The sequence below is a fragment of the Phocoena phocoena genome, chromosome 14 (genome assembly GCF_963924675.1).
Source record: "Phocoena phocoena chromosome 14, mPhoPho1.1, whole genome shotgun sequence".
Taxonomy (NCBI): Eukaryota; Metazoa; Chordata; class Mammalia; order Artiodactyla; family Phocoenidae; genus Phocoena; species Phocoena phocoena.
In genome coordinates, this window is record NC_089232.1 from 38,730,917 (window position 1) to 38,757,349 (window position 26,433).

At 35.2% G+C, this 26,433-nt stretch overlaps 1 protein-coding gene across 2 annotated transcripts in view; it reads left to right on the top strand.

Annotated features, from left to right (window-relative positions):
* XPO1 (exportin 1) overlaps nucleotides 1-26,222 on the top strand; it is a 42,523-nt gene extending 16,301 nt beyond the window's left edge. Inside the window, exons 5-25 of one of the 2 annotated variants that reach the window (XM_065890909.1) lie at nucleotides 9,869-9,930; nucleotides 10,156-10,200; nucleotides 12,281-12,462; nucleotides 13,711-13,759; nucleotides 13,836-13,955; nucleotides 15,093-15,221; nucleotides 16,097-16,255; nucleotides 17,208-17,405; nucleotides 17,894-18,032; nucleotides 18,227-18,408; nucleotides 18,490-18,646; nucleotides 18,751-18,914; nucleotides 19,205-19,339; nucleotides 19,903-20,086; nucleotides 20,414-20,520; nucleotides 22,778-22,972; nucleotides 23,658-23,826; nucleotides 24,497-24,631; nucleotides 24,708-24,867; nucleotides 24,950-25,046; nucleotides 26,056-26,222. In XM_065890909.1, the coding sequence (XP_065746981.1) occupies nucleotides 9,869-9,930; nucleotides 10,156-10,200; nucleotides 12,281-12,462; nucleotides 13,711-13,759; nucleotides 13,836-13,955; nucleotides 15,093-15,221; nucleotides 16,097-16,255; nucleotides 17,208-17,405; nucleotides 17,894-18,032; nucleotides 18,227-18,408; nucleotides 18,490-18,646; nucleotides 18,751-18,914; nucleotides 19,205-19,339; nucleotides 19,903-20,086; nucleotides 20,414-20,520; nucleotides 22,778-22,972; nucleotides 23,658-23,826; nucleotides 24,497-24,631; nucleotides 24,708-24,867; nucleotides 24,950-25,046; nucleotides 26,056-26,202 (2,915 nt within the window). In that variant the 3' untranslated portion in view covers nucleotides 26,203-26,222. The remainder of the gene's footprint in view (nucleotides 1-9,868; nucleotides 9,931-10,155; nucleotides 10,201-12,280; nucleotides 12,463-13,710; nucleotides 13,760-13,835; nucleotides 13,956-15,092; nucleotides 15,222-16,096; nucleotides 16,256-17,207; nucleotides 17,406-17,893; nucleotides 18,033-18,226; nucleotides 18,409-18,489; nucleotides 18,647-18,750; nucleotides 18,915-19,204; nucleotides 19,340-19,902; nucleotides 20,087-20,413; nucleotides 20,521-22,777; nucleotides 22,973-23,657; nucleotides 23,827-24,496; nucleotides 24,632-24,707; nucleotides 24,868-24,949; nucleotides 25,047-26,055) is intronic. The other variant, XM_065890910.1, reaches the window with a different exon arrangement.
* The last annotated feature ends 211 nt before the right edge of the window (nucleotides 26,223-26,433 follow it).

Sequence of the window (26,433 nt, forward strand, 5' to 3'; positions counted from 1 at the left end):
ATTTATCCCTCCCCCAATCCCCTTTCCCCTTTGGTAACCATAAGGTTTTTTCCTATGTCTGTGACTGTATTTCTGTTTTGTAAATCAGTTCATTTGTATCATTTTTAAAGATTACACATATAAGAAATACCATATGATATTCGTCTTTGTCTGCTTTACTTAGTATGATAATCCCTAGGTCCATTCATGTTGTTGCAGATGGCACTGTTTCATTCTTTTTTACGCCTGAGTAATATTTGTGTGTGTGACATCTTTATCCAGTCTTCTGTCGATGGACATTTAGGTTGCTTCCATAGTTTTTAAGGAACCTCCATACTGTTCTCCATAGTGGCTGTACATATTTACATTCCTACCAACAGTGCAGGAGGGTTGCTTTTTCTCTACACCCTCTCCAGAATTTATTATTTGTAGACTTTTTGATGGTGGCTATTCTAGCTGGTGTGAGGTGATACCTTATTGTAGTTTTGATTTTCTTTTCTGTAATAATTAGCGATGTTGAGTGTCTTTTCATGTGCCTTTTGGCCATCTGTATGTCTTCTTTGGAGAAAATGTCATTTTAAATCTTATGCCCATTTTTTGATTGCGTTGTTAGGGGTTTTTTTGTTTTGTTTTTAAGCTGTGTGAGCTGTTTGTATATTTTGGAGGTTGATCCCTTGTAAGTTGCATCATTCGGCAAGTATTTTCTCCCATTCTGTAGGTTGTCTTTTTGTTTTGTTTATGGTTTCCTTTGCTGTGTAAAAGCTTTGAAGTTTAATTAGGTTCCATTTGTTTGTTTTTATTTAAGACAATATTTTTGACTCAAGAAAAAGAAGAAATTTTAATACGTAAAGTGGAATAATTTCCAAATAGGGAATGGTTACTAGTCATTGAAGCGAAGGTACACTAGGACTGTCAGTGGTGTTGGTTCTTCTTTCTTGTCTGCAATACACATCAGCTTTCATTATAACCTTCGTTCCTTTTTAAAAATAATTTTGGTGCTTGGTTTAGAAGGTTCAAACCATAAAGAAGTGGGGGGAGGCCTCCTTTGTCTCTCGTGAAAAAAGTCTTTGTTAAGGAATCTCTATTATTTTAATTTAAACCAAAGGATTATGTTTTAATCTGTTAAGGCATATGGCTTACAGATCATTACATTTCATGAAATATATACAAACTTGCTGACATTGAAAAGGGGAGTGGTGAATTTATGAAGAAAAAGTTCAAAGTGATAAAGCCATACTATCTTGATTGTATTGCATGGTTATTGGGATGTGATATAAGAGGTAATGTGTGTAAAGCCCTCTGCATATCTAGGTGCTGACTATGGATAAACACAATGTGTATGTTGCCAGCCTTCTTCCATGAAAATACTCCCACTTCTCTCCATTTCACCAAGTAATCATACTAGTCTCAGGTTACCTTGTGATTTCTGCAATAGCATCCTAACTGGGCTCCTTAACAGCCATTTATGTGTGTCCCTTGTAATATATTCACGACAAAGGATTTAGCATGCTACTTTAAAAAACAGAACTAAGGTCACTCGCATGCTTAAAGTCTCTCATTGTACTGAATATCACGTTTAACTTGTTGCCTTTAAGCAATACTGACTTTTAAAAATTGCTTTTTTAAGTTTTGTTAAGGTATATTTAACATATACAATAGACCATGTTAAAGTGTACAATTTGATATGTTTTGACTCATGCATATACCCGTGAAAACACCACTGTAATCAAGACCTTCTTCTTTGTGATTGCCCTCTCCTTTACCTCCCCAGCCCCCAATCTGCTTTCTGTTACTCACTTGATTAGCTAGGAGTAGAATGGGTAGATCATATGGTAGGTGTATGTTTTTAGCTGGCTGCCCAACTGTTTTCCAAAATGGTTGTATCACTTTACATTCTCAGTAGCAGTATGCTTCCCATCCTCACCAAAGCTTGGTATTGTCAGTGTTTTTAATTCTAGCCACTATGGTACATATATAATTGCTTCTCACTGTGACTTCTGCTGTTGAGCATCCTTAACATCTCTGTGTGTATGTTTACTTATTTTAAGTTGATAGTGTTACTCCTTGTTGAACAGAGAAAGTTGTTTGTTGGTCATTTTGAAAAGAAAATTTAAGTGTTTGGGCTCTTTAAGCCCTTGGCTCTGAAGCAAATCCATGAGAAACTCCTTTTTTCCCCTCATAGAATGTAATGTTTGAAATACCGGAATAGGCACTCCTATTTGTGTATTTTTGCCAGTTTTATAATATGATGGGATAATAAAGCAAAGATAATGATTAATTTACATTTTATCTAATAAAACAAGGCAGTATTTTTCAAGATGTTCTTTTGCATTTCAGCATCATACATAATTGACAGAAAGTATTTTCCCACCACTTGAGGTTAAGGTAACCATTTGATTCCCCCCAAAGTTTCCTAGTTCTGTGTAACTTCCATAAGAGGTCTTTACTTGAGACGTAACAATTCCTAATCCTTACCTTACATCCATGCAGGAGACAGGAACCACCTATAGATTTTATTAAAGGGGTGTGGATTTTATTATGATTGTTCTTTTGTTATAGGAAAAATTGTTGAATTTTTAATAAAATAAAAACTTGTTCTGTTGTGATTAAATATACATAATGTTTACCATTTTAAGTGTATAGTTTATTGTCAGTAAGTAAATACATAGTATTGTGCAACCATCATTACTATTCATCTCCAGAATTTTTTCATCATCCCAGTTGAAACTACCGATTAAACATTAACTCTCCATTACACTCTCTCCCCAGGCCCTGTTAACCATTATTATGCTTTTTGTCTCTATGAATTTGCCTGTATTAGGTAACTTATATGCATATAATCATACAGTATTTTGTGTCTGGTTTATTTCAGTAGCATGTTCCCAGGGTTCATCCATGTTGCAGTATGTAACAATTTCATTCCTTTTTAAGGCTGATTAATATTCCATTATACGTATATACCACTTAGTTTATGTATCCGTGGGTTGTTTCCAAATTTTGTCTATTGTAAATAGCGATGCTATGAATTTACTAAAATTTTAATTGCTGTATATATTTTAGAGTTTAGTATCTGTTTGAGGCCGTAAACCCTTTTAAGAGTAAAGAATAAATATCAATTCCTCTTAAAACTACTAAACATATAGGCAGTAAGTTATAGTCTAATTCTAGCCTATCTATGGGAACCCTAGGTTAAGAACCCCTGCTTTTGAGGGTTTTTTAGCTATTCATTTCTTGTTTTGCTGTTTATTCTCATGAGTATTTTATTGAGTGAGGAGTAGGAATGTTATTCTGGATTTCTTTGGACAATAAAGTAAAGAGGACAGAGCTGTATTTTAGTGACTATCTTTCTGATGATCATTGGTGGTTTAAATGGACAGATGTTTGTAATAACAGTATGACATGGGAAAAGAGCCTTTCTTTCTTGCCAACAGGCATGTGAAAAGGTGCTCAGTATCACTAATTATGAGATAAATGAAAATCAAAGCTACAAAGAGGTATTACTTCACACCAGTCAAAATGGCCATCCTCAAAAAAGTCTACAAATAATAAATGCTGGAGAGGGTGTGGAGAAAAAGGAACCCTCGTACACTATTGGTGGGAACGTGAATTGGTAATCTACTATGGAGAACAGTATGAAGTTTCCTAAAAAACTAAAAATAGAGTTAACCATAGGATCCAGCAATTCCACTCCTGGGCATATATCCAGGAAAGAGGAAAACTCTTAATTCAAAAAGATACATGAAGCCCAGTGATCATAGTAGCGGTATTTACAATAGCCAAGACATAGAAGCATCCTAAACACCCATCAGCAGATGAATGGATAAAGAAGATGTGGAGGGTGGGTATGGGTGTGTGTATATACACACACATGCACACACACAGAATGAAATACATCACTCAGCCATAAAAAGAATGAAATAATGCCACTTGCAGCAACATGGATGGACCTACAGATTATCATACTGAGTGAAGTCAGTCAGAGAAGGACAAGTATCATGATATCACATGTGGAATCTTTAAGATTGATACAAATGAACATATTTAAAAAACAGAAATACTCAGACATAGAAAACAAGTTTATGGTTACCGAAGGAGGGGAGGGAGGGATAAATTGGGAGTATGAGATTAACATACACTACTATATATACAAAGTAAACAAGGACCTACTGTATAGCACATATATTGTGCTGTACTGAATATCAGTGTCTCATAATAAGGTATAATGGAAAGAATCTGAAAAAGAATGTGTATTATTTGTATATAACCGAATCACTTGCTGTACACCTGAAACTAACACAACATTGTAAAATATTTTAAAATGTGAAAGAAAAAAAGTTTCAGTTATAAATGGATTTGATGGAAGGATGTGATTACAGAGTAAACAAATAAAGTGAATTTCATGTGATAGTATTGCACAATGGTTGGGACTGGATTTAACTCAGTTTTGTCTGTAGCTTTACTTTTGTAAGAGTGTATCAAGGCTTTCTATTTTCTGTGTTGTATGAAAATTAGCCACTATGAAAGCAAGAGATAGGAGTCTGCAACTTTTTTTTTTCTTTTGGCTGCTTTGGGTCTTTGTTGCGGTGTGTGGGCTTCTCATTGCGGTGGCTTCTCTTGTGTGGAGCACGAGCTCTAGGTGCACAGGCTCCAGAGCACAGGCTCAGCAGTTGTGGCGCACAGGCTTAGTTGCTCCGTGGCATGTGGGATCTTCCTGGACCAGGGATCGAACCTGTATCCCTTGGATTGGCAGGCGGATTCTCAACCACTGCGCCACCAGGGAAGCCCCGGAGACTGCAACTTTTTTTGTTGTTTGTTTGTTTGTTTTGTTTTTTTGCGGTACGCGGGCCTCTCACTGTTGTGGCCTCTCCCGTTGCGGAGCACAGGCTCCGGATGCGCAGGCTCAGCGGCCATGGCTCACGGGCCCAGCCGCTCCGCGGCATGTGGGATCTTCCCGGACCAGGACACGAACCCGTGTCCCCTGCATTGGCAGGCAGACTCTCAACCACTGCGCCTCCAGGGAAGCCCGAGACTACAACTTTTTAACTTATATTTTAGTTTGCACCACAGTATGTTGCAGTCAGTAAGTTCTCATTTTAAAGGGTTTTAGTGAATCAGATTCTGTTATGCATTTCTTTTACCGTATCATTAAGATCTAATATTTGCAATATGTTCCTGGGGGATAAGGTTGTTAATATTGCTGTGTAACTAACTTGCAAGATGATATATAACTTCTAAGTCAGGATGGGAGTTACTTAAATCTCAGCTTTTTAGCTAGCTAATGTTGATACTGTCAACTTACAGGATTGTGTAGGCTATTTGGTATTGCTTTGTTTTTATTTGAAATGGGACTGTGAAAGAAATTTTTCTTGACTTTGAGAAAATAGAGTTGGATTATAAAAATGCATGCATAAACTCTTGGATAAGGAGCATTCATGTGCCATAAGCTGCCTTCCAGTGAGTAGTCAGGCATTTTTATACTAGTGTACCTTGTTTTGAAGAAATTATACGTGACTGGTCCTTTTTAAAAAAAAAGTATTCCTTTTCAATAAATAATTCAAAGGTTTACTTTAATAACTTTGGAGGTGAATTTTTTTGTTCATATTTAGAAGAACGGGATGGGGGGCTATGGATATAAGTATGCTAGATCATTGTAGGAGTCCTTTGAAAAACTTAGTAACCATATAAGAGCATAGTTGTGTTTGTCAAAGGCATACAAACTATGTGTGAGAACTCTTCAGTGAAATGTTCTTCAGTTTGTATTTTTAATATATATATATTTCAAGTTTTCCTTATTCCCAAGGAAGAGCTTAGAAGGCTGCTGGAAGGAATATCCTAGTCTCTTCACATACACTTTCTGACTAATTGGAAACAGATAATTTCTGATTAGTATGGTTTTTATTGGATATGAAATCTTGTAAAGGTAGTTCTTGTTTTAAGAAATTTGTTTTACATAAATGTCACTTTTGCAGCTGGCAGACGACTAATTCTTTTGGCACAAAGAATAAATAGACACTGGGATTGAAGTATTTTCTGTTAAATCTCAGAAGCTGAGCTTTCTCTGCTACTTGTAAACATTTGACTGTTCTCCCTTGGTACATGTGACACCTTTTTTTTTTTTTTTTTGGTCGTGCCACGTGACTTGTGGAATCTTAGTTCCCCAACCAGGCATTGAACCCACGCCATGCAATGAAAGCCCAGAATCCTAACCAGTAGGCCACCAGGGAGCTCCCACCATTTCTTTTATAAAGGTTCAGTTTACAATAGTAAACTTTTTCTTAATTGAACTGCTTTTATTTTTTTAATTCTGGGTAAACCATGGGAAGGAATTTGGGGAAAGGAGTTATGGTACTTATTCAGATAAGCTACATAGCAGTAGGATATTCTAAACAGACAGTTGTATGCAGCAGTACTTGATCAAAAAGGTGTTTACGTATAGTTTCAATGCTTTGGATGGATGGAAGTACTGATCATTATAGAGTGACGTTAAATTAAGAGACTTTAAAGTCTTTTTAAAGTCTCAAAGACTTTATTGTCTCTGAGATCCTAGTAGTTTTTTGGGTTTTTTAAATTACTTATTTCACATTTTTCCTGCTTTCATCTTTTACGCTTTGCTCCATCTACGGGTGAATTTCAGAAGCCTCTAAAAAAAGGGGGAGAAGGTATTTAATTGATTTAGCTTATAACAGAAGAGTGAAGGATCAGTTTGATCCTGTTTTCTTATTCTCCGAGGCTGAGAAAAGCCTCAAAACTCATACATGTTTCAACAAGAGGCAGGAATTGTAGTTCTACTCTTGTTCCTTATGACAGATTTAGAAGAAAACTACTGAATGTCTTATTATTTGGTATTGTCGGTCATTTAATCTAAGAGAGTAGGCTGTATTTTTGGTTTTGTTTAAACCACGTTTTTGCCTATATTAGAGGTTTCAGAGGGGTGCTTTTTTATTTGTTTATAATGGCCCTTTTCCTTAATTTTTTTTGAATTCTATTTTTTTATACATCAGGTTCTTATTAATGTTATCTATTTTATACATATTAGTGTATATATGTCAATCCCAATCTCCCAGTTCATCCCACCCCCGGCCACTTTCCCCTCCTTGGTTCCTTAACTTTTTAGGGGTCTTAATGACAGTAATTCATCTGTAAAGAACAGGAGGATCAACAATATCAGAATTTTTGTGTGTGTGTTTTTTTTTTTTTTGGTGGTAAGCGGGCCTCTCACTGTTGTGGCCTCTCCCGTTGAGGAGCACAGGCTACAGACATGCAGGCTTAGCGGCCATGGCTCACGGGCCCAGCCGCTCCGTGGCATGTGGAATCTTCTCGGACCGGGGCACGAACCTGTGTCCCCTGCATTGGCAGGTGGACTCTGAACCACTGCGCCACCAGGGAAGCCCAAAATGTTCACTTTTTTTTTTTTGGCTGTGTTGGGTCTTCATTGCTGCACACGGGCTTTCTCTAGCTGCGGTGAGCAGGGGCTACTCTTCGTTGCGGTGCGTGGGCTTCTCATTGTGGTGGCTTCTCTTGCTGCGGAGCACGGGCTCTAAGCACGCGGGCTTCAGTGGTTGTGGCTCGCAGGCTCTAGAGCTCAGGCTTAGTTGCTCCACAGCATGTGGGATCTTCCAGGACCAGGGATCAAACCCGTGTCCCCTGCATTGGCAGGCGGATTCCCAACCACTGCACCACCAGGGAAGCCCCAGAATTGTTTTGATTTGATCTAGTGGATATTAAGGACATGAGATTGTTGTGTGGGTTAACCTAACTAAATGGTATGATTTAGCACTCATTTTAAAATAAAACTTGTTCCCCTAATCGGTTTGTTTGTTTTAATCACCTTATTGAATCTAGATCTGATTTTATTGTGTGTGTCCACAAAGCCTCTTGTTTTTTTAAAATAATTTTAGACAATAGAAACATTGACCCAAAAAGTACAGAATGTACTTACACCTCTTAGTTTATCCTTTTAACAACTTAGACAACCATAATAAAATTATCACAACCAAACATTTAACATTGGTTCAGTACTATTAACTGAATTATGGACCTTAATTCAAATTTCACAAGTTTTCTCTCTTGTCCTTTTCCTAGTCTACAATTTATTTAGTTGTGTCTCTAGTCTCGTTAATCTGTGACAGTTCTTAATTTCTGCTTGATATGTCTTTGACACTGATGAGTTCTGGTCAGTTATTTTGTAGTGTATTTGAATTTAGGTTTGTCTGTTGTTTTCTCATGATTAGACTGGCGTTCAATATTTTGGAGCAAGAATACCACACAGGTGATGTGTCCTCAGTCCACCAAACCGGGGGTACATGATGTCAATATGTTTAATTATTCATTTATTATTAATCTTTATCAGTTATGTTGGTGCCCACTGGTTTTCTATTTACAGGTTTACTATTTTCCACTTTGAAAGTGAAAAATATCTTGGGAAGATAATTTGACAGTGTGCAGATAATGAATTTCTCCTGAAAGTATTGCCCATTTGTTCTAGCATTCATTCATTGGTGGATATTGTCTGCAACAATTAGTACTGTGGTCTTTGCCTAATGTAGAAATTTTTAAAATGTCAATAACATAGTTTTCAGCAGATTGTATGTGTTTGTATATAACAGTTAAGTTTTTGGCACCTGGCAGGCAGGTTTTTTAACTGATTCTTATATTGTGAACATTTTTAATACTTAACATTACATTTTCAGTTGATGAATAACCCTTACGTTGTGGCTTTATTGTACTTAAGAAATTTTTCTGCAATTACGAAATTATTTATTAGTGATTTTTTGAAGGTTGTTTTAGCTTATGAAGATTACTATATTAAGGTAGTTTTACAATCAAATAAGCACTTTGTTGCCTTCAAGTTGACTAAATTTCTGGCTAACCCCTTATGGGTAAATTTCTTAGCATATTCCTTCTCAGTGAATATTGAGTCCAGTGTTGTAGATTTGTTAGATGAGACTTGGTACACACAGTTTAATAAAACCTTTATCTGTATTTTTGAAGTTCAGATAGCTTTGAAAATTCAAAAATCTTCATAAGTCATTTGGTGGCAAAACCTAAATTATTAAACAGATGTGAGAATAGTCTTTATTCTTTGTAGTGGGAAATAATAATTTGTTGGATTAGAGAATCTGTTTCAGACCCTTTGGATATGTTAATGTAAGTGTACCACATTACTTTAAATTTTGAGGGGAGCTGTAGTAGATGCCAAGTAAATTCTGAATGATGCAAATTAAAATCAAAGGCATGAAGTCAACTGTTGAAAGAATAAAAGGCATGAAGTCTTAACTGTTAAGAACAGATTATACTATTAAGGTACCCTTAAGTAAAGACTACTACAAATAAAAACTTCCTCCTTAACTCTGTTTTTTCCTACATTGTAGGACAAACAAGTTAAAATTACTTATAGGATTAGCTTAATGCTATAATTAAAATAAATCTGAAAAGGATTAACATCTGACCTTGATTTATAAATATTTTACATAAACTTATTTATAGTGCTCACAAAGTTATGTCTTAAAGGTTTTTGTAGTTTTAACCCACAAAAATAATTGTTTATTTAAATGAACAATACCTTAGTCCTTTATGGGGTTTTTTTGTTTTGGTTTGTTTTTAATTTAAAAATCACAGCTTGGTATACTTGACTGTCTAACATTAAAGAATATCTTAGAATACAGTAGTTCCTAATTGTTAAACCAATATTTTGTAAAGTTTAACAAAAACTAAAAATTTAAAGGAATAGTACACTAAACTAATAGGCATTTTTCAAAAATGCCATAATTGGCGATGGGATTCAGGTGTATCATCTGACTTTACTCTGCCCTCCCCCACCCCCAGTTTTTTTGGTTCCTGAAGATGTATTAGCATGCTATGAAAGTGTTGAATAATTTTTTTTTAATAGGGATAAAAAAATACGTTGTTGGCCTCATTATCAAGACGTCATCTGACCCAACTTGTGTAGAGGTAAGAGCTTTTTTGCAGATTATTGTGAGAGTATAAAATCATTTAAATATTGGGTCTTCAACTTAAACCCACTTCTGTCACAGACATACAGACACATATATGCACAATCATTTACAGTAGATCTGCAGTCTTTTTTTCTCTCTGTGGGGGTGTGGGTTGCCTACATTTGTTATTTATGTATCTATTTTAAGTCCTCATTTAATCTAAACTTTTTTCTTTTCTTAGAAGGAAAAGGTATATATCGGGAAATTAAATATGATTCTTGTTCAGGTAAGTTTTTAGTTGACACACTGTTTCCCTGAGAAGGATTAAGTGCTTCACTTCAGGCTGAGTGGTTGAACAAATAGTCTAACCTACTTTTATTGAATAACTAAACTAACGTCTTGCAGAGTAGTGATAGTAATCTTCACAGTAATTACAATAGCCTGCTGTCTAGCATTTAAAATTGTTAATATGCTGTGGTAGGAAACATCAGATATGGTACTGTAAAACCTTCACTTCTTTGGCTCCAATATGGATTGAACTCATTAAAAAATTTCTCATCTAATGCAAATGAAAACTACAATGAGGTATCACCTCACACTGGTCAGAATGGCCATTATCAAAAAATCTAGAAACAATAAATGCTGGAAAGGGTGTGGTGAAAAGGGAACCCTCCTGCACTGTTGGTGGGAATGTAAATTGTTACAACCACTATAGAAAACGGTATGGAGGTTCCTTAAAAAACTAAAAATAGAACTACCATATGACCCAGCAATGCCACTACTGGGCATATACCCAGAGAAAACCATAACTCAAAAAGATACATGTACCACAATGTTCATTGGCAGCACTATTTACAATAGCCAGGACATGGAACCAGCCTAAATGTCCATCAACAGATGAATGGATAAAGATGTGGCACATATATACAATGGAATATTACTCAGCCATAAAAAGAAACGAAATTCAGTTATTTGCAGTGAGGTGGCTGGACCTAGAGTCTGTCATACTTAAGTCAGAAAGAGAAAGACAAATACTGTATGCTAATGAATATATATGGAATCTTTAAAAAAAAAAAAGTGGTACTGATGAACCTAGTTTTAGGGCAGGAATAAAGATGTAAACATAGGGAATGGACTTGGCACAGGGTGGGAGGGGGAAGCTGGGGCGAAGTGAGAGTAGCATCGACATATATACACTACCAAATGTAAAATAGTTAGCTAGTGGGAAGCAGCAGCAAAGCATAGGGAGATCAGCTCGGTGGTTTGCAGTGACCTAGAGGGGGTGGGATTGGGAGGCTAAAGAGGGAGGGGATATGGGGACATATGTATACATATGGCCGATTCACTTTGCTGTACAATAGAAATTAACACAGTATTGTGAAGCAATTATACTCCGATAAAGATCTATTAAAATAAAAAAATTTTTTTCTCATCTGTTTCATACTGTGCATGTTTCCTTTCCATGTCCATTATCTCAGTCTTATTAATTCATTGAAAAAATTGCCTTTGAATTCAAGCATCCCTTTAATTGATATCTATACTTAGCCTGCTTTTTAATCTTTCTATATTTGTAACTTCAGAAATTTTAAGTTTACCTACCTTTAATAATATGTTCAAAAAATTTCTTGAGAACATTAATTAGTATGTGAGGGAAAAACACATTTTTTTTAATTTAATAAGTTATAGAAACATTGGGTTTTCCTAAACACTTGGATTTTCACTAAGTTAAACTAGCTTTTATTGAGAACTTCTTGTTGTTAGCGTATCTCTGAATGGGAAGAGGGAGGAGTCCAAAGAGGTTAAGTTACTTACCTCTTACTTAACAGGTGCTATTACAGAATATTGTTGGGAAATCCCTAGCATACAGAATCAACAGTACAGACCTTAAAATTGAATAAGTCCATTAGGCTTTTGGTCAAAGATGATTCTGTCCCCAACGATAATGCTTCTTTTCTTCCAAATTTCAATCTCCAAGCGCTACCTATATTTCAAGGCCCAGATTCCAGACAAAGAAAATACCTTTCCCTACCCATCACCTTTTTATCATTTAGAGTTATATCTTATATTCTCTTACGATACTTTGCACATATCTGGCAAATATTGCTATGCATACACATTAGAGCTAGATTAGACGAATCAGGATAATTGAGAGGAGGAACAGGGCATTTGAGACACAGAACTTTGTGTTGTAGTTTCTACTCTGTACATTCTATAGGGAGCAGCACATTTCCTGTCTTAATAAAGGGGAAGAAAATGAAAGGTGGTTGATATTTGCTCCTGCTTTTGGTATCACGCAATTTTTATGAAGTTTGTTTTCTTTACCATCGACAAGTGAAATGAAACTAACATTTCCTATCTTATTTTAGATACTGAAACAAGAATGGCCAAAACATTGGCCAACTTTTATCAGTGACATTGTTGGAGCAAGTAGGACCAGTGAAAGTCTCTGTCAGAATAATATGGTGATTCTGAAACTCTTGAGTGAAGAAGTATTTGATTTCTCTAGTGGACAGATAACCCAAGTGAAAGCTAAGCATTTAAAAGACAGGCAAGTAATTGTTTCGGAATTTTTAAGTAATTTATCTAGCAATTTCAAGGAATTTGGAGGTAGATTGTAAATTTTTAAGGAACTATGATTATTAAAAGTTAATACACTTAATTCTTTCCTACTACAAACTTAAATAGTGCTAAAGTGGCCTAATATTCTAAATATGGAGGCTTGAAAAATATGTATGACGTTACAGCAAAATTAACTTCATGCATGTCATGTGGAAGGACTATAGGTTAAGAATTCCCAAAAAACTCTTTGGAATCTGATTCATATGATGTCTAGTTAATCATAGGTCTAAGGATATGACTTGTGTCCAGATGTCTACTTTATTCTTAATATTCCTACATTTTATCAGTTTCCCTATAGTTAACACCAGGAACATGGCAGATTTTATTTTCTTCAACATAGTAATAAAAATGTGTTTAGTCATTAGAGAACAGAAATGTTTTTTACCTTTATGTATTCAGACTAGCTTCAGAATTTAGGATTTTTTCTCTGGTTTGGTGTATAAGCACATTTTAGGTGTATAAGCACATTTTAGGTTTGAGGATATATCGAACACCACTGCTCTCATTTTGGAGAGTTCTGTTTTGACTGTCTTGATTTAAAAGACTAGGTTGAGGGACTTGCCTGGCTGTCCAGTGGTTAAGACACCACGCTTCCACTGCAGGGGCCGTGGGTTCGATACCTCGTTGGGGAACTAAGATCCCACATGCCATGCAGTGTGGCCAAATTTAAAAAAAAAAATAAAAGGGGCTTCCCTGGTGGCGCAGTGGCTGAGAGTCAGCCTGCCAATGCAGGGGACACGGGTTCGTGCCCCTGTCCGGGAAGATCCCACATGCGGCGGAGTGGCTGGGCCTGTGAGCCATGGCCGCTGAGTCTCCGCGTCCGGAGCCTGTGCTCCGCAGCGGGAGAGGCGACAACAGTGAGAGGCCCGCGTACTGCAAAACAAAAAACAAAAACATAAATAAAAGATGTGATGTGATTGAAATTATTCAAATAGAGTAAGGATGACATGAAAACCAAACCTCCAAGAAATGAAATTAAGTGCTATTTATAGGTGAGTTTTAAGAGATATTTACACATAGTTTTAATAGCTTTGTAACTTTCGATGAAGTTATTGATATCTGTGTTTATAAATAGAAGTAACTCAAGTTTTCAGTGGCTGCTGAAATGTTAGTATGTAAATATTACAATGTTCATTTCTATGTGTGTTCTAAACTGATCGATTTTTTATTCTTTTAGCATGTGCAATGAATTCTCACAAATTTTTCAGCTTTGTCAGTTTGTGATGGTAAGTGCTTTTAATTTCATTTTTAAAAATAATTAATTATATTGGAAGATAATTTACAATCATGTTTTTGTTGTAGGAAAATTCCCAAAATGCTCCACTTGTACATGCAACTTTGGAAACGTTGCTCAGATTTCTTAACTGGATTCCACTTGGATATATTTTTGAGACCAAGTTAATCAGCACGTTAATTTATAAGGTATAGTGAATACATTTCAGTTATATTTATCACTGGATAGTGGTGTGTATTTTCTTAATTTGTAATGCTCTTTGGAATATTAAAACCATTCCACATTCACAGCCATAATCAACTTTGTTTCCGAGATGAGGAAATTGCTCAGAAGAACTTTTCTGTAGTTTCAACTACTAATTCTTAAAAACCGTGTCAGAATTTTAAGATTCTGCCACTCATACCAGGCAGTCTCCCAAATTGTATGTGAACAACTAATAATGAATTTGGTTTCCTTTTAGTTGCAGTAGCATGTAATACCTATGTAAAGTTTTTTAATTGTTCATCCAGAGATAGTTACCTACTGGTTGTATTTCCAGATGTTTTCTAATCAGATATAATGAGTAAATTATGTATTTAATTAAGACCTTATAAAAGCAGACTATTATAACTTACGTTTGGGGCTTTGTAGTTGAGGGCTTGATATGGTCATATTCTAATCTGAATTTACTATGTTAGAGCCACCATTTTATCCATAGACAGTTTATTTTAAATTGTTTGCCATTGTCAACAGTAGTGCAGGAAATACTGGACATTTATGCACTTGTCCAAATATTTGGTATAAATTTTAATACATGTAAATATTGGATCAATAGGTATGTCCATTTTTAAGGCTTCTGATGCTTACCAAATTGCCACCCCCAATGGGAGGCTATTTTTACACCTTCTCAACAGTAAAATGTGAAAGAGCCAGTTTTCCCACATGTTATTAATCCTAGGTGTATTGCCCATCTCTTAAAATCCTAAACAATTAAAGTCTTTTTAGATTATACAGAAAACATGATGTCTTTAAAAGTCATGTAATAGATCGTGGGGAAAGTTTCTAAGCAACTTTGTGTTTTCTGGGTGTCTGAGGACACATCAAAAGAAAGCACAGTATACTACTAAAGCATTTACTGTCTATTGGATGTATAATGAAATTTTCTTAAAATATATGTGCCCCAAAATCCTATCACCACCTATTTGCCTGATATTTTTCCTCTGTGTTCCTGATTTTTAAATCCTTTGTTATTTTTTTAATTGTTAATTTTAAGTAAAGTGCTTCAGGCCATTTAATTTTATGCTTCCTTCCCCCCCACCCCACCCCCTTTTTTTAAATTAAAATAGTTCCTGAATGTTCCAATGTTTCGAAATGTCTCTCTGAAGTGCCTCACTGAGATTGCTGGTGTGAGTGTAAGCCAGTATGAGGAACAATTTGTAACGCTATTTACGCTGACAATGATGCAGCTAAAACAGGTAATACAACACTCTTAAAAACTGACTAAACAATTTTAGTGCCTTAGAAAATGTTGGGTTTGAGTTGAATCATTTCAGCACAGCTTACCATAAATAGATGAGCTGTAATGTGATTGTATATTATATAAAATGAAGGGTAAGCTAGAAATTTTTATGAACATTTTGAAAATTCCTTGAAGTAAATTTTCTGGGAGTGTCATGGTAATTTATTTCTACAGAATTTAGAGGCTTAGTAACTGGGGTTTAATATCAGTTCTGCCTTTAACCTTTCATCTCTTAAATGAAGGGATTAGCCAAGTGTTAGTCTGACTAGGTGTATATGAAATTATCTAGAAGGTTAATCACAAAACTATATTACTATATATGTTCGTGATCTGAATCAACTATTTTTACATTTTAAATGACCCTAGGTGGGAAAACTCTGATGTAGGGAATATGTCAAAGCATAATCTTTGAGGAAATTTTACTACTTGCAACTACAAAAAAAAATCAAAAACTAGGACAGCAAGTTACAAAAATGGATATAATAGACCAAGGCATTCTAGGGGAGAATAAGCTGTTTAACTGCATATGGTTTTTTTGTTGTATTTTTAAAAATATTTATTTGGTTGCACTGGGTCTTAGTTATGGCAGGTGGGCTCCTTAGTTGTGGCATGTGAACTCTTTATTGTGGCATACATGTCTAGTTCCCTGACCAAGGATCGAACCTGGGCCCCCTGCATTGGGAACTTGGAGTCTTATCCACTGCGCCACCAGGGAAGTCCCACTCCGTATATTTTAAAATTAGTAAAAGGGTGGTGGAAATTTAGAACTTAAATGTAGTATCTTTGTTGTTTTTAAAATGAAGGGCTTATGATCCATATTTAACCTCGCAGATGCTTCCTTTAAATACCAATATTCGACTTGCATACTCGAATGGAAAGGATGATGAACAGAACTTCATTCAAAATCTCAGTTTGTTTCTCTGCACCTTTCTTAAAGAACATGGTCAACTTATAGAAAAAAGATTAAATCTCAGGGAAACACTCATGGAGGTAGGCTTTATGGAGCCTTTGGCTTCTGAAATTAATAATAAAAACTTAAAGTACACCTTTGTTCTAAAAATTCCTATACCTTTTAACATATCTTACCTGTTACTTGTCTGTGCAATATAAATACATGTTGCCAATTCTGAATTATAGTTGTTAAAAACCAAGTGTCACGAGTTTTGTGTTCTACTCAATACCAGATCAATAATTTATAATGAAAATTAAATTCCTAAAGCTTGTGCAGATTTGTCATTTTTAAGATGAAAAGTCTAAAGACCTTATTTTAAAATTGAGATGTAATTCACATAACATAAAACTATCCATTGTAAATTGTTTGATTCAGTGGCATTTAGTACATTCACAGTGTTGTCAACCATTACCTATTCCAAAACATTTACATCACCCACAAAGGATGATGTACCCATTGAAACAGTCACTCCCTCAATCCGCTCTACCCTCCAGTTCCTAGCAACCAGTAATTTGCTTTACATCTCAATGGATTTAACTATTCTGAACCTTTCATATAAATGGAATCATAACATACTGATTTTTGTCATTGGTTTCTTTGAGTTATCATGTTACTATGTTACAGCATGTATCAGTACTTAATCCCTTTCATGGCTGAATAATACTTTGTATGGATAAACATCGAGTTTTGTGTCCGTTCATCTGTTGAACATTTGGATTACTTCTACCTTTTTGCTATTACCAAATGTCTTTTAATGTCCATACCTTTTTACAATCACGTAAGTTTCTTGACACGTCCTGGGACATGTCAGAAGAAAGCACAGTTGTTCCTAGAGAATTTCTGTTGTCTGTTTGATGAATAATGAAATGTCAGAGTTGTACAGAATGCAACATGAGTTTTTATTTCCTGTTAACGTAGCAAATGGAAAGCAGTTTGAGGTTGGTTAGTAACGTCTAAGGATTGTTTTAATAGTTTTGGTCTCCTATGTAGGCCCTTCATTACATGTTGTTGGTATCCGAAGTAGAGGAAACCGAAATCTTTAAGATTTGTCTTGAGTACTGGAACCACCTGGCAGCTGAACTCTATAGAGAGAGCCCATTCTCAACATCTGCCTCTCCATTGCTATCTGGAAGTCAACATTTTGATGTTCCTCCCAGGAGGCAGCTGTATTTGCCTGTGTTGTCCAAGGTAACAGTAGTGGGTGGTTGAATGTGCTTCCTGTGATTTGGGGGACCAAATGCAAATACTGGCTTTTATTTTTTGGCTAAATCTATCCAAGAAACCTGTGAGTTTCTTAGGAATGAAAATGAGATGCAAGAAAGTTAACAATTGATTATTTTATTTTATTTTATTTTGCGGTATGCGGGCCTCTCACTGTTGTGGCCTCTCCCGTTGCGGAGCGCGCAGGCTCACTCACGGGCCCAGCCGCTCCGCGGCATGTGGGATCCTCCCGGACTGGGGCATGAACCCGTGTCCCCTGCATCAGCAGGCGGACTCTCAACCGCTACGCCACCAGGGAAGCCCAACAATTGATTTTTATCCATGTTATTTATTCTTTTATACTGTGGGAATAATTTTGTTTGGTATGTTGGTGTTAAGTGGGAGTGGGGGTTACATTTGATGTGACTGACTTCAAAGATCTAACAGATTTGTTTCTCTTGTTTATTGCTGAATAGGTCCGTTTACTGATGGTTAGTCGAATGGCTAAACCAGAGGAAGTATTAGTTGTAGAAAATGATCAGGGAGAAGTTGTAAGAGAATTCATGAAGGATACAGATTCCATAAATTTGTATAAGAATATGAGAGAAACATTAGGTAAGTTAATAAATACTGTTAATTTAATCTTTGTAATTCAGTTTGGGGTGGAAATACTTTTTTAGGAAATAGGGCATGCTTAGGTTCTCAATCTGTTAATAGCCATCCTTATTAATGTGCTATTAGTCTTAGTAAAAATCTTTTTGCTCGTTAAATTTTGCAATTTGAAACATTTGGAATTTTTTTCCTTGTAGTTTATCTTACTCATCTGGATTATGTAGATACAGAAAGAATAATGACTGAGAAGCTTCACAATCAAGTGAATGGTACAGAGTGGTCATGGAAAAATTTGAATACATTGTGTTGGGCGATAGGCTCCATTAGTGGAGCAATGCATGAAGAGGATGAAAAACGATTTCTTGTTACTGTTATAAAGGTATGTAAGAGATAGGTATGAACTGGAACTTTAGCTGAGTGTATTTTATTACAAATGACTGAAATTTGTCTTATTTTACAGGATCTACTAGGATTATGTGAACAGAAAAGAGGCAAAGATAATAAAGCTATTATTGCATCAAATATCATGTACATAGTAGGTCAATATCCACGATTTTTAAGAGCTCACTGGAAATTCTTGAAGACTGTAGTTAACAAGCTCTTTGAATTCATGCATGGTAAATCCTATTTGCTTAATATATTTTATTTAGTTACTTTTGCTGAATAAAAAATGGAAATTTTTTCTTGAAAATTTTTTTGATAATTGTTTTTGTTTTGTTAGAGACCCATGATGGAGTCCAAGACATGGCTTGTGATACTTTCATTAAAATAGCTCAGAAGTGCCGCAGGCATTTCGTTCAGGTTCAGGTTGGAGAAGTAATGCCATTTATTGATGAGATTTTGAACAACATTAACACTATAATTTGTGATCTTCAGCCTCAACAGGTATGTGGATCAGCAAGCATATTTTTCTTAGAAAGTAGCTACTGTTTTAATGAGAATTTATTAATGGGAATAGAAAGAAAGCCACTCTTGAATTCAGTTCAAGTGTTTCTGTGGTTAGGTTTTTATAGTGAGGCAGAAATTCAACCAAAAGTTTGTTAGGCTGTTTTCCTACTTAATATAAATTATTTCTGACACTTTAACAAAATTAGTTTAAGTGTATATGTGGATTGTTTGTGTGTGATTTTCCTTATTATGATGCCTGCAAGTAAAATGTCTGCCTTTTAACATAGGTCCATACATTTTATGAAGCTGTGGGGTACATGATTGGTGCACAAACAGACCAAACAGTACAAGAACATTTGATAGAAAAATACATGCTACTTCCTAATCAGGTTTGGGATAGCATAATCCAGCAGGCAACCAAAGTAAGTTTTATTACTTTTTGTAAAAGTTCTAATGGAAATTGAAAAAATTATATTTACAGAAGTAATAAATTTAGTACCTTTGACATGTATATCTGATCCATAAGTGCTTTTTTTTTTTTTTGCGGTACGCGGGCCTCTCACTTTGTGGCCTCTCCTGTTGCGGAGCACAAGCTCCGGACGCGAAGTCTCAGCGTCCATGGCTCACGGGCCTAGCTGCTCCGCGGCATGTGGGATCTTCCCAGACCGGGGCACGAACCCGTGTCCCCTGCATCGGCAGGCGGACTCTCAACCACTGCGCCACCAGGGAAGCCCCATAAGTGCTTTTATGTGTACTTTTTTATGTGTACTTTTGCACATTGAAAAAATTGTAGTATTTTTATTCTGTTTTGATGCAAAATTGGGAATATTTTGCTCTATTTTTAGTAAGGAAGACTTCTGCATTAGTTTCACCATTTAACATTATAAATGTGATGGTGCTTTGGAGTAGTGTGGGTAATGTTTTTTGCTTCAGCTACAAGAATAATTCTCATATGTTAAATGGAGTTGTTTTTTGTCCTTCGCAGAATGTGGATATACTTAAAGATCCTGAAACAGTCAAGCAACTTGGTAGCATATTGAAAACAAATGTGAGAGCCTGCAAAGCGGTTGGACACCCGTTTGTGATTCAGCTTGGGAGAATTTATTTAGATATGCTTAATGTATACAAGTGCCTCAGTGAAAATATTTCTGCAGCTATTCAAGCTAATGGTAAGCGATTCTGAATTCTTATGGAATGATGTATTAATAAGTCAGTTCTGCATTCACTGCCTTGGCGTAAGCATTCAGCACTTCTCACAGATTTAAATTAATCCGTCCCATGTTTCTAGGCGATCCTAGACAATTTTTTTAACCACTCACAGGCCCCTTTCCCCTATAAAGTTAGTCTTAGTTTATTTTCTCAGGAAATTCATCTGTGTACTCTTGTCTTTTAAGTTTTCTAATGGTAAATGGGAACTAATAGTATCTGAAGTACATGTAAGTGCCAGTGTAGAATTCTAGTTGTTAAGTTGGATTCCACCTGATTGTATTTTTTAGGTGAGATGGTTACAAAGCAACCGTTGATTAGAAGTATGCGAACAGTAAAAAGGGAAACTTTAAAGTTAATATCTGGTTGGGTGAGCCGGTCCAATGATCCACAGATGGTAAGTGAGATGTGCTTTTTGTTTTTAAAGTTGATGCTGCATTCTCTGGAACGTGCGTATATTCTGTATGCGTTTAGCTATTTTAAAGGTAATTTAGATGTTTACATCTGGCATTATTTTATAACATTCTATTTAGTGGAGTCCCTGAGTACATTAAAATAATAAGATATATACCATCTTCGAAAGAAATTGCTGTTAGTGGTGGGGGATTTGGTGATGTAACAAGATAGCTGAGATGATTGGGTCGTTTTTATTTTTCCATGGATAGAGTTCAGATGAAATTTTTGTTTTCCTCATGGCTTTGAGAGCAATTTGCAAAGCTGTCATTAGTTTGCCTTTTCAGTGGGCGGGGGGGAGTAAGCACTTTCCTAGTTGAAGGTTTGAAAGTCTCTTTTGCTCTCTTATTCCTGTTAGTTTTAAATGGTTTTCAGAAACTAAACCAGCTCCATATGCCTCAACTTGGGGAAAATGAGATTTATGTTTAGTTATTATATACCTTTCATTTTCTTGATCCTGGGAACATTACCAAAAAGTCTTATCCTGTTTATCACTATTGTGTGGAAGTAGCACTGACAACCGTGCAACTTACTTTCATAATTTTAAACTTTCAATATTGTTCCTATTGATACGGAAATTTTTTTCAGGAAATTCTCAAGGTATCAAGCTTAAATACCAAAAGGTTTTAAACATGTTTATGTATGAGATCAGAACTGTATTTAAAATTGTTAAGTAAAAAGTAGGATGAATTGAAGGAATTGAGAAGTTCATAATTTACAACAACTTAGGCAATAATTTCAGGAGTATCAGTGATAATAATAAGAAGGGTCTCATTATGTTTTACAACTAAGGTTTATGTTGAGGTTTGGGGCTGTGAATTCAAAGATAGTCAAACACTTCAGATCCAGTATGTAGGAAAATAAATTATATCAGCGTTAAGAGTAGAAATGTGAGGGTGGGGGAGGAAAGAATAAATGAGTCATGGGTATGAAATGTATAATGTGGGGAATATGGTCATGTGGGGAATATAGTCAATAACTCATAACTTTTTATGGTGACAGATCGTAACTAGACTTAATGTGGCGATCATTTGAAATGTATAAAAATACCAAATCACTCACTATACTGTGTAACAGGAAATTGCATCGTGTTGTAGATCAACAAACATACAACGAACTCATAGAAAAAGATACCAGATTTGTGTTTATCAGAGGTGGGGGAATGAGGGGAGGGGAAATTGGATGAAGGCAGTCAAAAGATGTAACGTTTAGTTTTAACATAAATAAGTACTAAGAATGTAATGTACAAACATGATAAATGCAATTAACACTGATGTTATATAAGAAAGTTTGTTAAGAGTAAATCCTAAACGTTTTCATCACAAAGCTTTTTTTCTATTTGTATCTATATGATGATGTTCACTAAACTTATTTTATAATCATTTCATGTATGTAAGTAAACTTAGTGCTATACATTAATCATGTCTCAAAACTTGAAGGAAGAAAAAGAAATGAGAATCAGTTCTAGTTAAGAGAAACCAAGTAGGTAAAAGGAAAAATAATTTTGTGCTTATCCTTCAAATCTTAACTAGACTTGTTTTGTTGTATGGTGGGACGTACTAACTAGTAATCTTCAGTTAAATGAAACATGGTTATATTTATTGTGCACATCTTAATGGAGAACCTATTAAAAGCATAGAAGTTACGCCTTACTAAGACTGTATTTATTGAGAATCTTGGAAACTCTCACACACAGTCTTTCTGGCATAGTCCAATTCCTTTTTTTAGAGTAAGTGATGCTTATTATTTCTGATTATTAAAATATCAACTAGCATTCATTAAATTAAAAAAATCATTGAGTGGGTGTCTACTTTTGGTTAGATATGAGTACCTTGGTACAGTATTGGTGAGGAGGACTCTACTCTGAGGTTACCAATCCCATACACACAGTATTCCTAGAATCCTGGTCCTGCCACAATACTTAGAGCGTCAGGCCCCAGTTTCCTTTAATAATTACAGATTTAAACTATGCAGTGTCCATGGCCCTTCTCAGCCTATTGTGATTTCTCGCTTTCTCTTGGTAAGGTTTTAATATACAAAAACTTTTAAAGCACAGGAGTTTCCAATTTTTAGCAGATGATCAACCTAGATTAAATCTTACAGATGACATTGACCTAGCTGCTTAATAAGAGTTAGCAAGTGCCTACATTAAAATTGAAAAGTTGTGGGTTTTTTTGTTTTTTTGTGTTTTTTTAAAACAGGTAGCTGAAAATTTTGTTCCTCCTCTGTTGGATGCAGTTCTCATTGATTATCAGAGAAATGTCCCAGCTGCTAGAGAACCAGAAGTGCTTAGTACTATGGCTATTATTGTCAACAAGTTAGGAGGACATATAACAGCTGAAATACCTCAAATATTTGATGCTGTTTTTGAATGCACATTGAATATGATAAATAAGGTATGTGATTTGCATTTCAGTTACATAATGAGAGGTTCTGCAGTATGCCCTTACCACTTTTAAAAGGATAAATAATGGCTGTCTATGAGTACACCATAAACTTTAGGCTCTGATATTAAATATTTGAACTTCTAGATAAGAAAAATACTTGTTTTTTAAATTTACAAAAATAAATTTGATAGATTGTTTATTCAAATAGCAGCTTGCATTTGTTGAATACTTGCTGCATTTTAGTCACTGCCTTTTTAAAGTGTAGTCTGTGCTTATAAGGATAGGGAAAATGTATTAATCAAAAAGAAAAAAATGTACATGTAAGTGTACACATTTACACAGTAGACAACAATTTTTCTAATCTGTATTAGTGATCTCAAAGTCACTTAAAAGTGGTAGTAACAGTCTCAGAGTTACTAGAAAATATTACGGTCTTTATGTGGGTTTTGTTGAGTTCTCTTTATAATAAGGTGAACTTGTATTCCTTCACTTTGGTAATTCATTTGTCTAATAAATAGTAATTTTGTCTTCCCTGATAGGTGAATTCTATTAGCTTTTGAGTTTGACTTTCACATCTTAACGGGGTCCACTAACAACTCCAAACATTTATACTGAATTAGGGCTTGCTTTCCCCCTTCCATTTAACATAATTCAGGCATTGAAACTTTATTTTGTTCCCACTATTCGTTTTTAGGACTTTGAAGAATATCCTGAGCACAGAACGAACTTTTTCTTACTACTTCAGGCTGTCAATTCTCATTGTTTCCCAGCATTCCTGGCTATTCCACCTGCACAGTTTAAACTTGTTTTGGATTCCATCATTTGGGCTTTCAAACATACTATGAGGAATGTAGCAGATACAGGTAAATACACAGAAACGATGTTCTTTATTCATTTGCTTACCAACCCACAATCCATGTACAGACACTTACAGGTAGGTGTATAGTGGTAGACAGGTAGGTATCACTTCACTTCTCATGGTTTTGTTTGAACGCATCAATTGCATAGATAGGTCTGAGTAAGTCCTATAAACAGTTTAATCAGATCCAGAGTGAGTTCATAGAATTGAGTTACAGAGAGATGGGCATAAGATTCAAGGCAGGGAGAACATCACTCACCCATATCCTCACCAGTGTTTCCTTTTCCCCATATGCTTTTCCTCTGTGGCACCGAGGGTTAACTAAGGATAAAACAAAAAAACTTTATATTTGGAGGGTTTGTTTTCCTTTTAAATAACTGTTCTATGTAACAGAAAAATCTACTCAGTTGCACTGCTTTTGGAGTGGATGTAGAGAGAATCAACGAAACCTTCAGAAATACTGGAAAGGTGGTAATGGTTAGATTATAGCCTGTAAGTTAGCAGACATTGATTCCAGTTTAACTCCATTACTGAGTCAAGATAATTTAGGCAAATAATTGTCATTAGCAAAAAAAGAGGGGTGAATGGACTTTGAATGAATTGTTTAATAGCTGAAACACTATCATAAATGTTGTCAGTATGTAATAACGTTGTTGGCATTATATGTATTTTAGGCTTACAGATACTTTTTACACTCTTACAAAATGTTGCACAAGAAGAAGCTGCAGCTCAGAGTTTCTATCAAACTTATTTTTGTGATATTCTTCAGCATATCTTTTCTGTCGTGACAGACACCTCACATACTGCTGGTAAGAATTTAAAGCCATAAAAGTATGTGTTCCGGTTGCTCTTACATCTTGAAGTTAATGATGTCCTTCTTAACAGGTTTGACAATGCATGCATCTATCCTTGCATATATGTTTAATTTGGTTGAAGAAGGAAAAATAAGTACACCATTAAATCCTGGAAATCCAGTTAACAACCAAATGTTTATTCAGGAATATGTGGCTAATCTTCTTAAGTCTGCATTCCCTCATCTTCAGGAGTAAGTATAAATAGACTTTAATAAACTTAAATTTTTAAGTTTTTTTTTTTAAAGCAATTAATCATTGTGTTTTGACTTGCAGTGCTCAAGTAAAGCTCTTTGTGACAGGACTTTTCAGCTTAAATCAGGATATTCCTGCATTCAAGGAACATCTTAGGGATTTCCTGGTACAGATAAAGGTATGTATTTTATTTGCAGTTGCAGAAGTATTGACTAAATACTGATTGAATTCTTGCATCCAGAATTGACCGCTTTTTGTAATGCAAAATGAGTGAGCTTTTAAAATACGTGTAGTCTTACTCTTTTGAGACTGATTACAGAAGGAAACACTTTCAAAGTCAAGGCCAGGAAGAGGAGATAGGTTTGAAATGGTTTGAAATGTTCGGGGGAACTTTTTATTAATATAATTCATCTTAGAATATCTTTTGCAACATTGTGATTGAATCTCATAGGTATTTTTAAAGGAGTGGAATGGATGAAAGAAACACATTGGTAGTTCCTTTTGGGATTTTCCATTTTGTTAGTAAGGAATTCATTTTAGGGGGAACATGATAATTAGCAGATACCAGCCTATTTTTACTGCTGTTACAATGCTCCATTTACTTATGGGAAGAGGGATTTTTCTTGTATCATCATGCTTTAAAGAAATACAAAAAGTACCATGAAACTCATAAGTAGTTGATGTTATCTATGTCTATTAAAGAATTGGTCACATAAGATATTCAGGTTTTTTTCCCTCCAAAATACAAAGGTTTTGTTTTTTGTTTGTGTTTTTTTTTACTGTAAATATAAAATTAGTAAAAAAAAAAAAAAAAACTAATTCATAAAGTTGAGAGTGTATAAAGGATGAAAATTGTCTGAAACACAGCTATGAGGACAATTATAGAAACTTGATCGTTAGTCTTTCTTGGTATCGTTGCTTATGGAGTATATTTTGTATATGGCATTACACTATCCCTCTTTTGAAATCTATTTTTCCCCCCAACTAACACCTTTGGTTTTTAATTCAGTTGTGTAGAATTATAAAAATAATATACCATAATTTAAACTCAGTAATTGATGGATAAATTATATTGCTTGTGTAAACTGGGAGGTGCTTGTCTACACTTTTTTTTTCCCAAAGGCAAGTCTTTTTGCGAATTGAAGTTTACTAAAGTATGTTGATGTTTCAACTGTCTGTTTCCACAGGAGTTTGCAGGTGAAGATACATCGGATCTCTTTTTGGAAGAAAGAGAAACAGCCCTTCGACAGGCTCAGGAAGAGAAACATAAACTTCAAATGTCTGTCCCTGGCATCCTTAATCCACATGAAATTCCAGAAGAAATGTGTGATTAAAGTCAGAAGTCATGCTGGGTTGTTGTTGTTTTTTTGTTTTTTTTTTTTTTCTTTTTCTGTTTTTTTTTTTTTTTTTTTCTGCAACTCTGTTAGCAGATGAAAACAGCGTCTGGATATTTGTCGACCAAAATGATGCCAATTTGTAAATTAAAATGTCACCTAGTGGCCCTTTTTCTTACGTGTTTTTTGTATAAGAAATTTTCTGTGAAATATCCTTCCATTGTTTAAGCT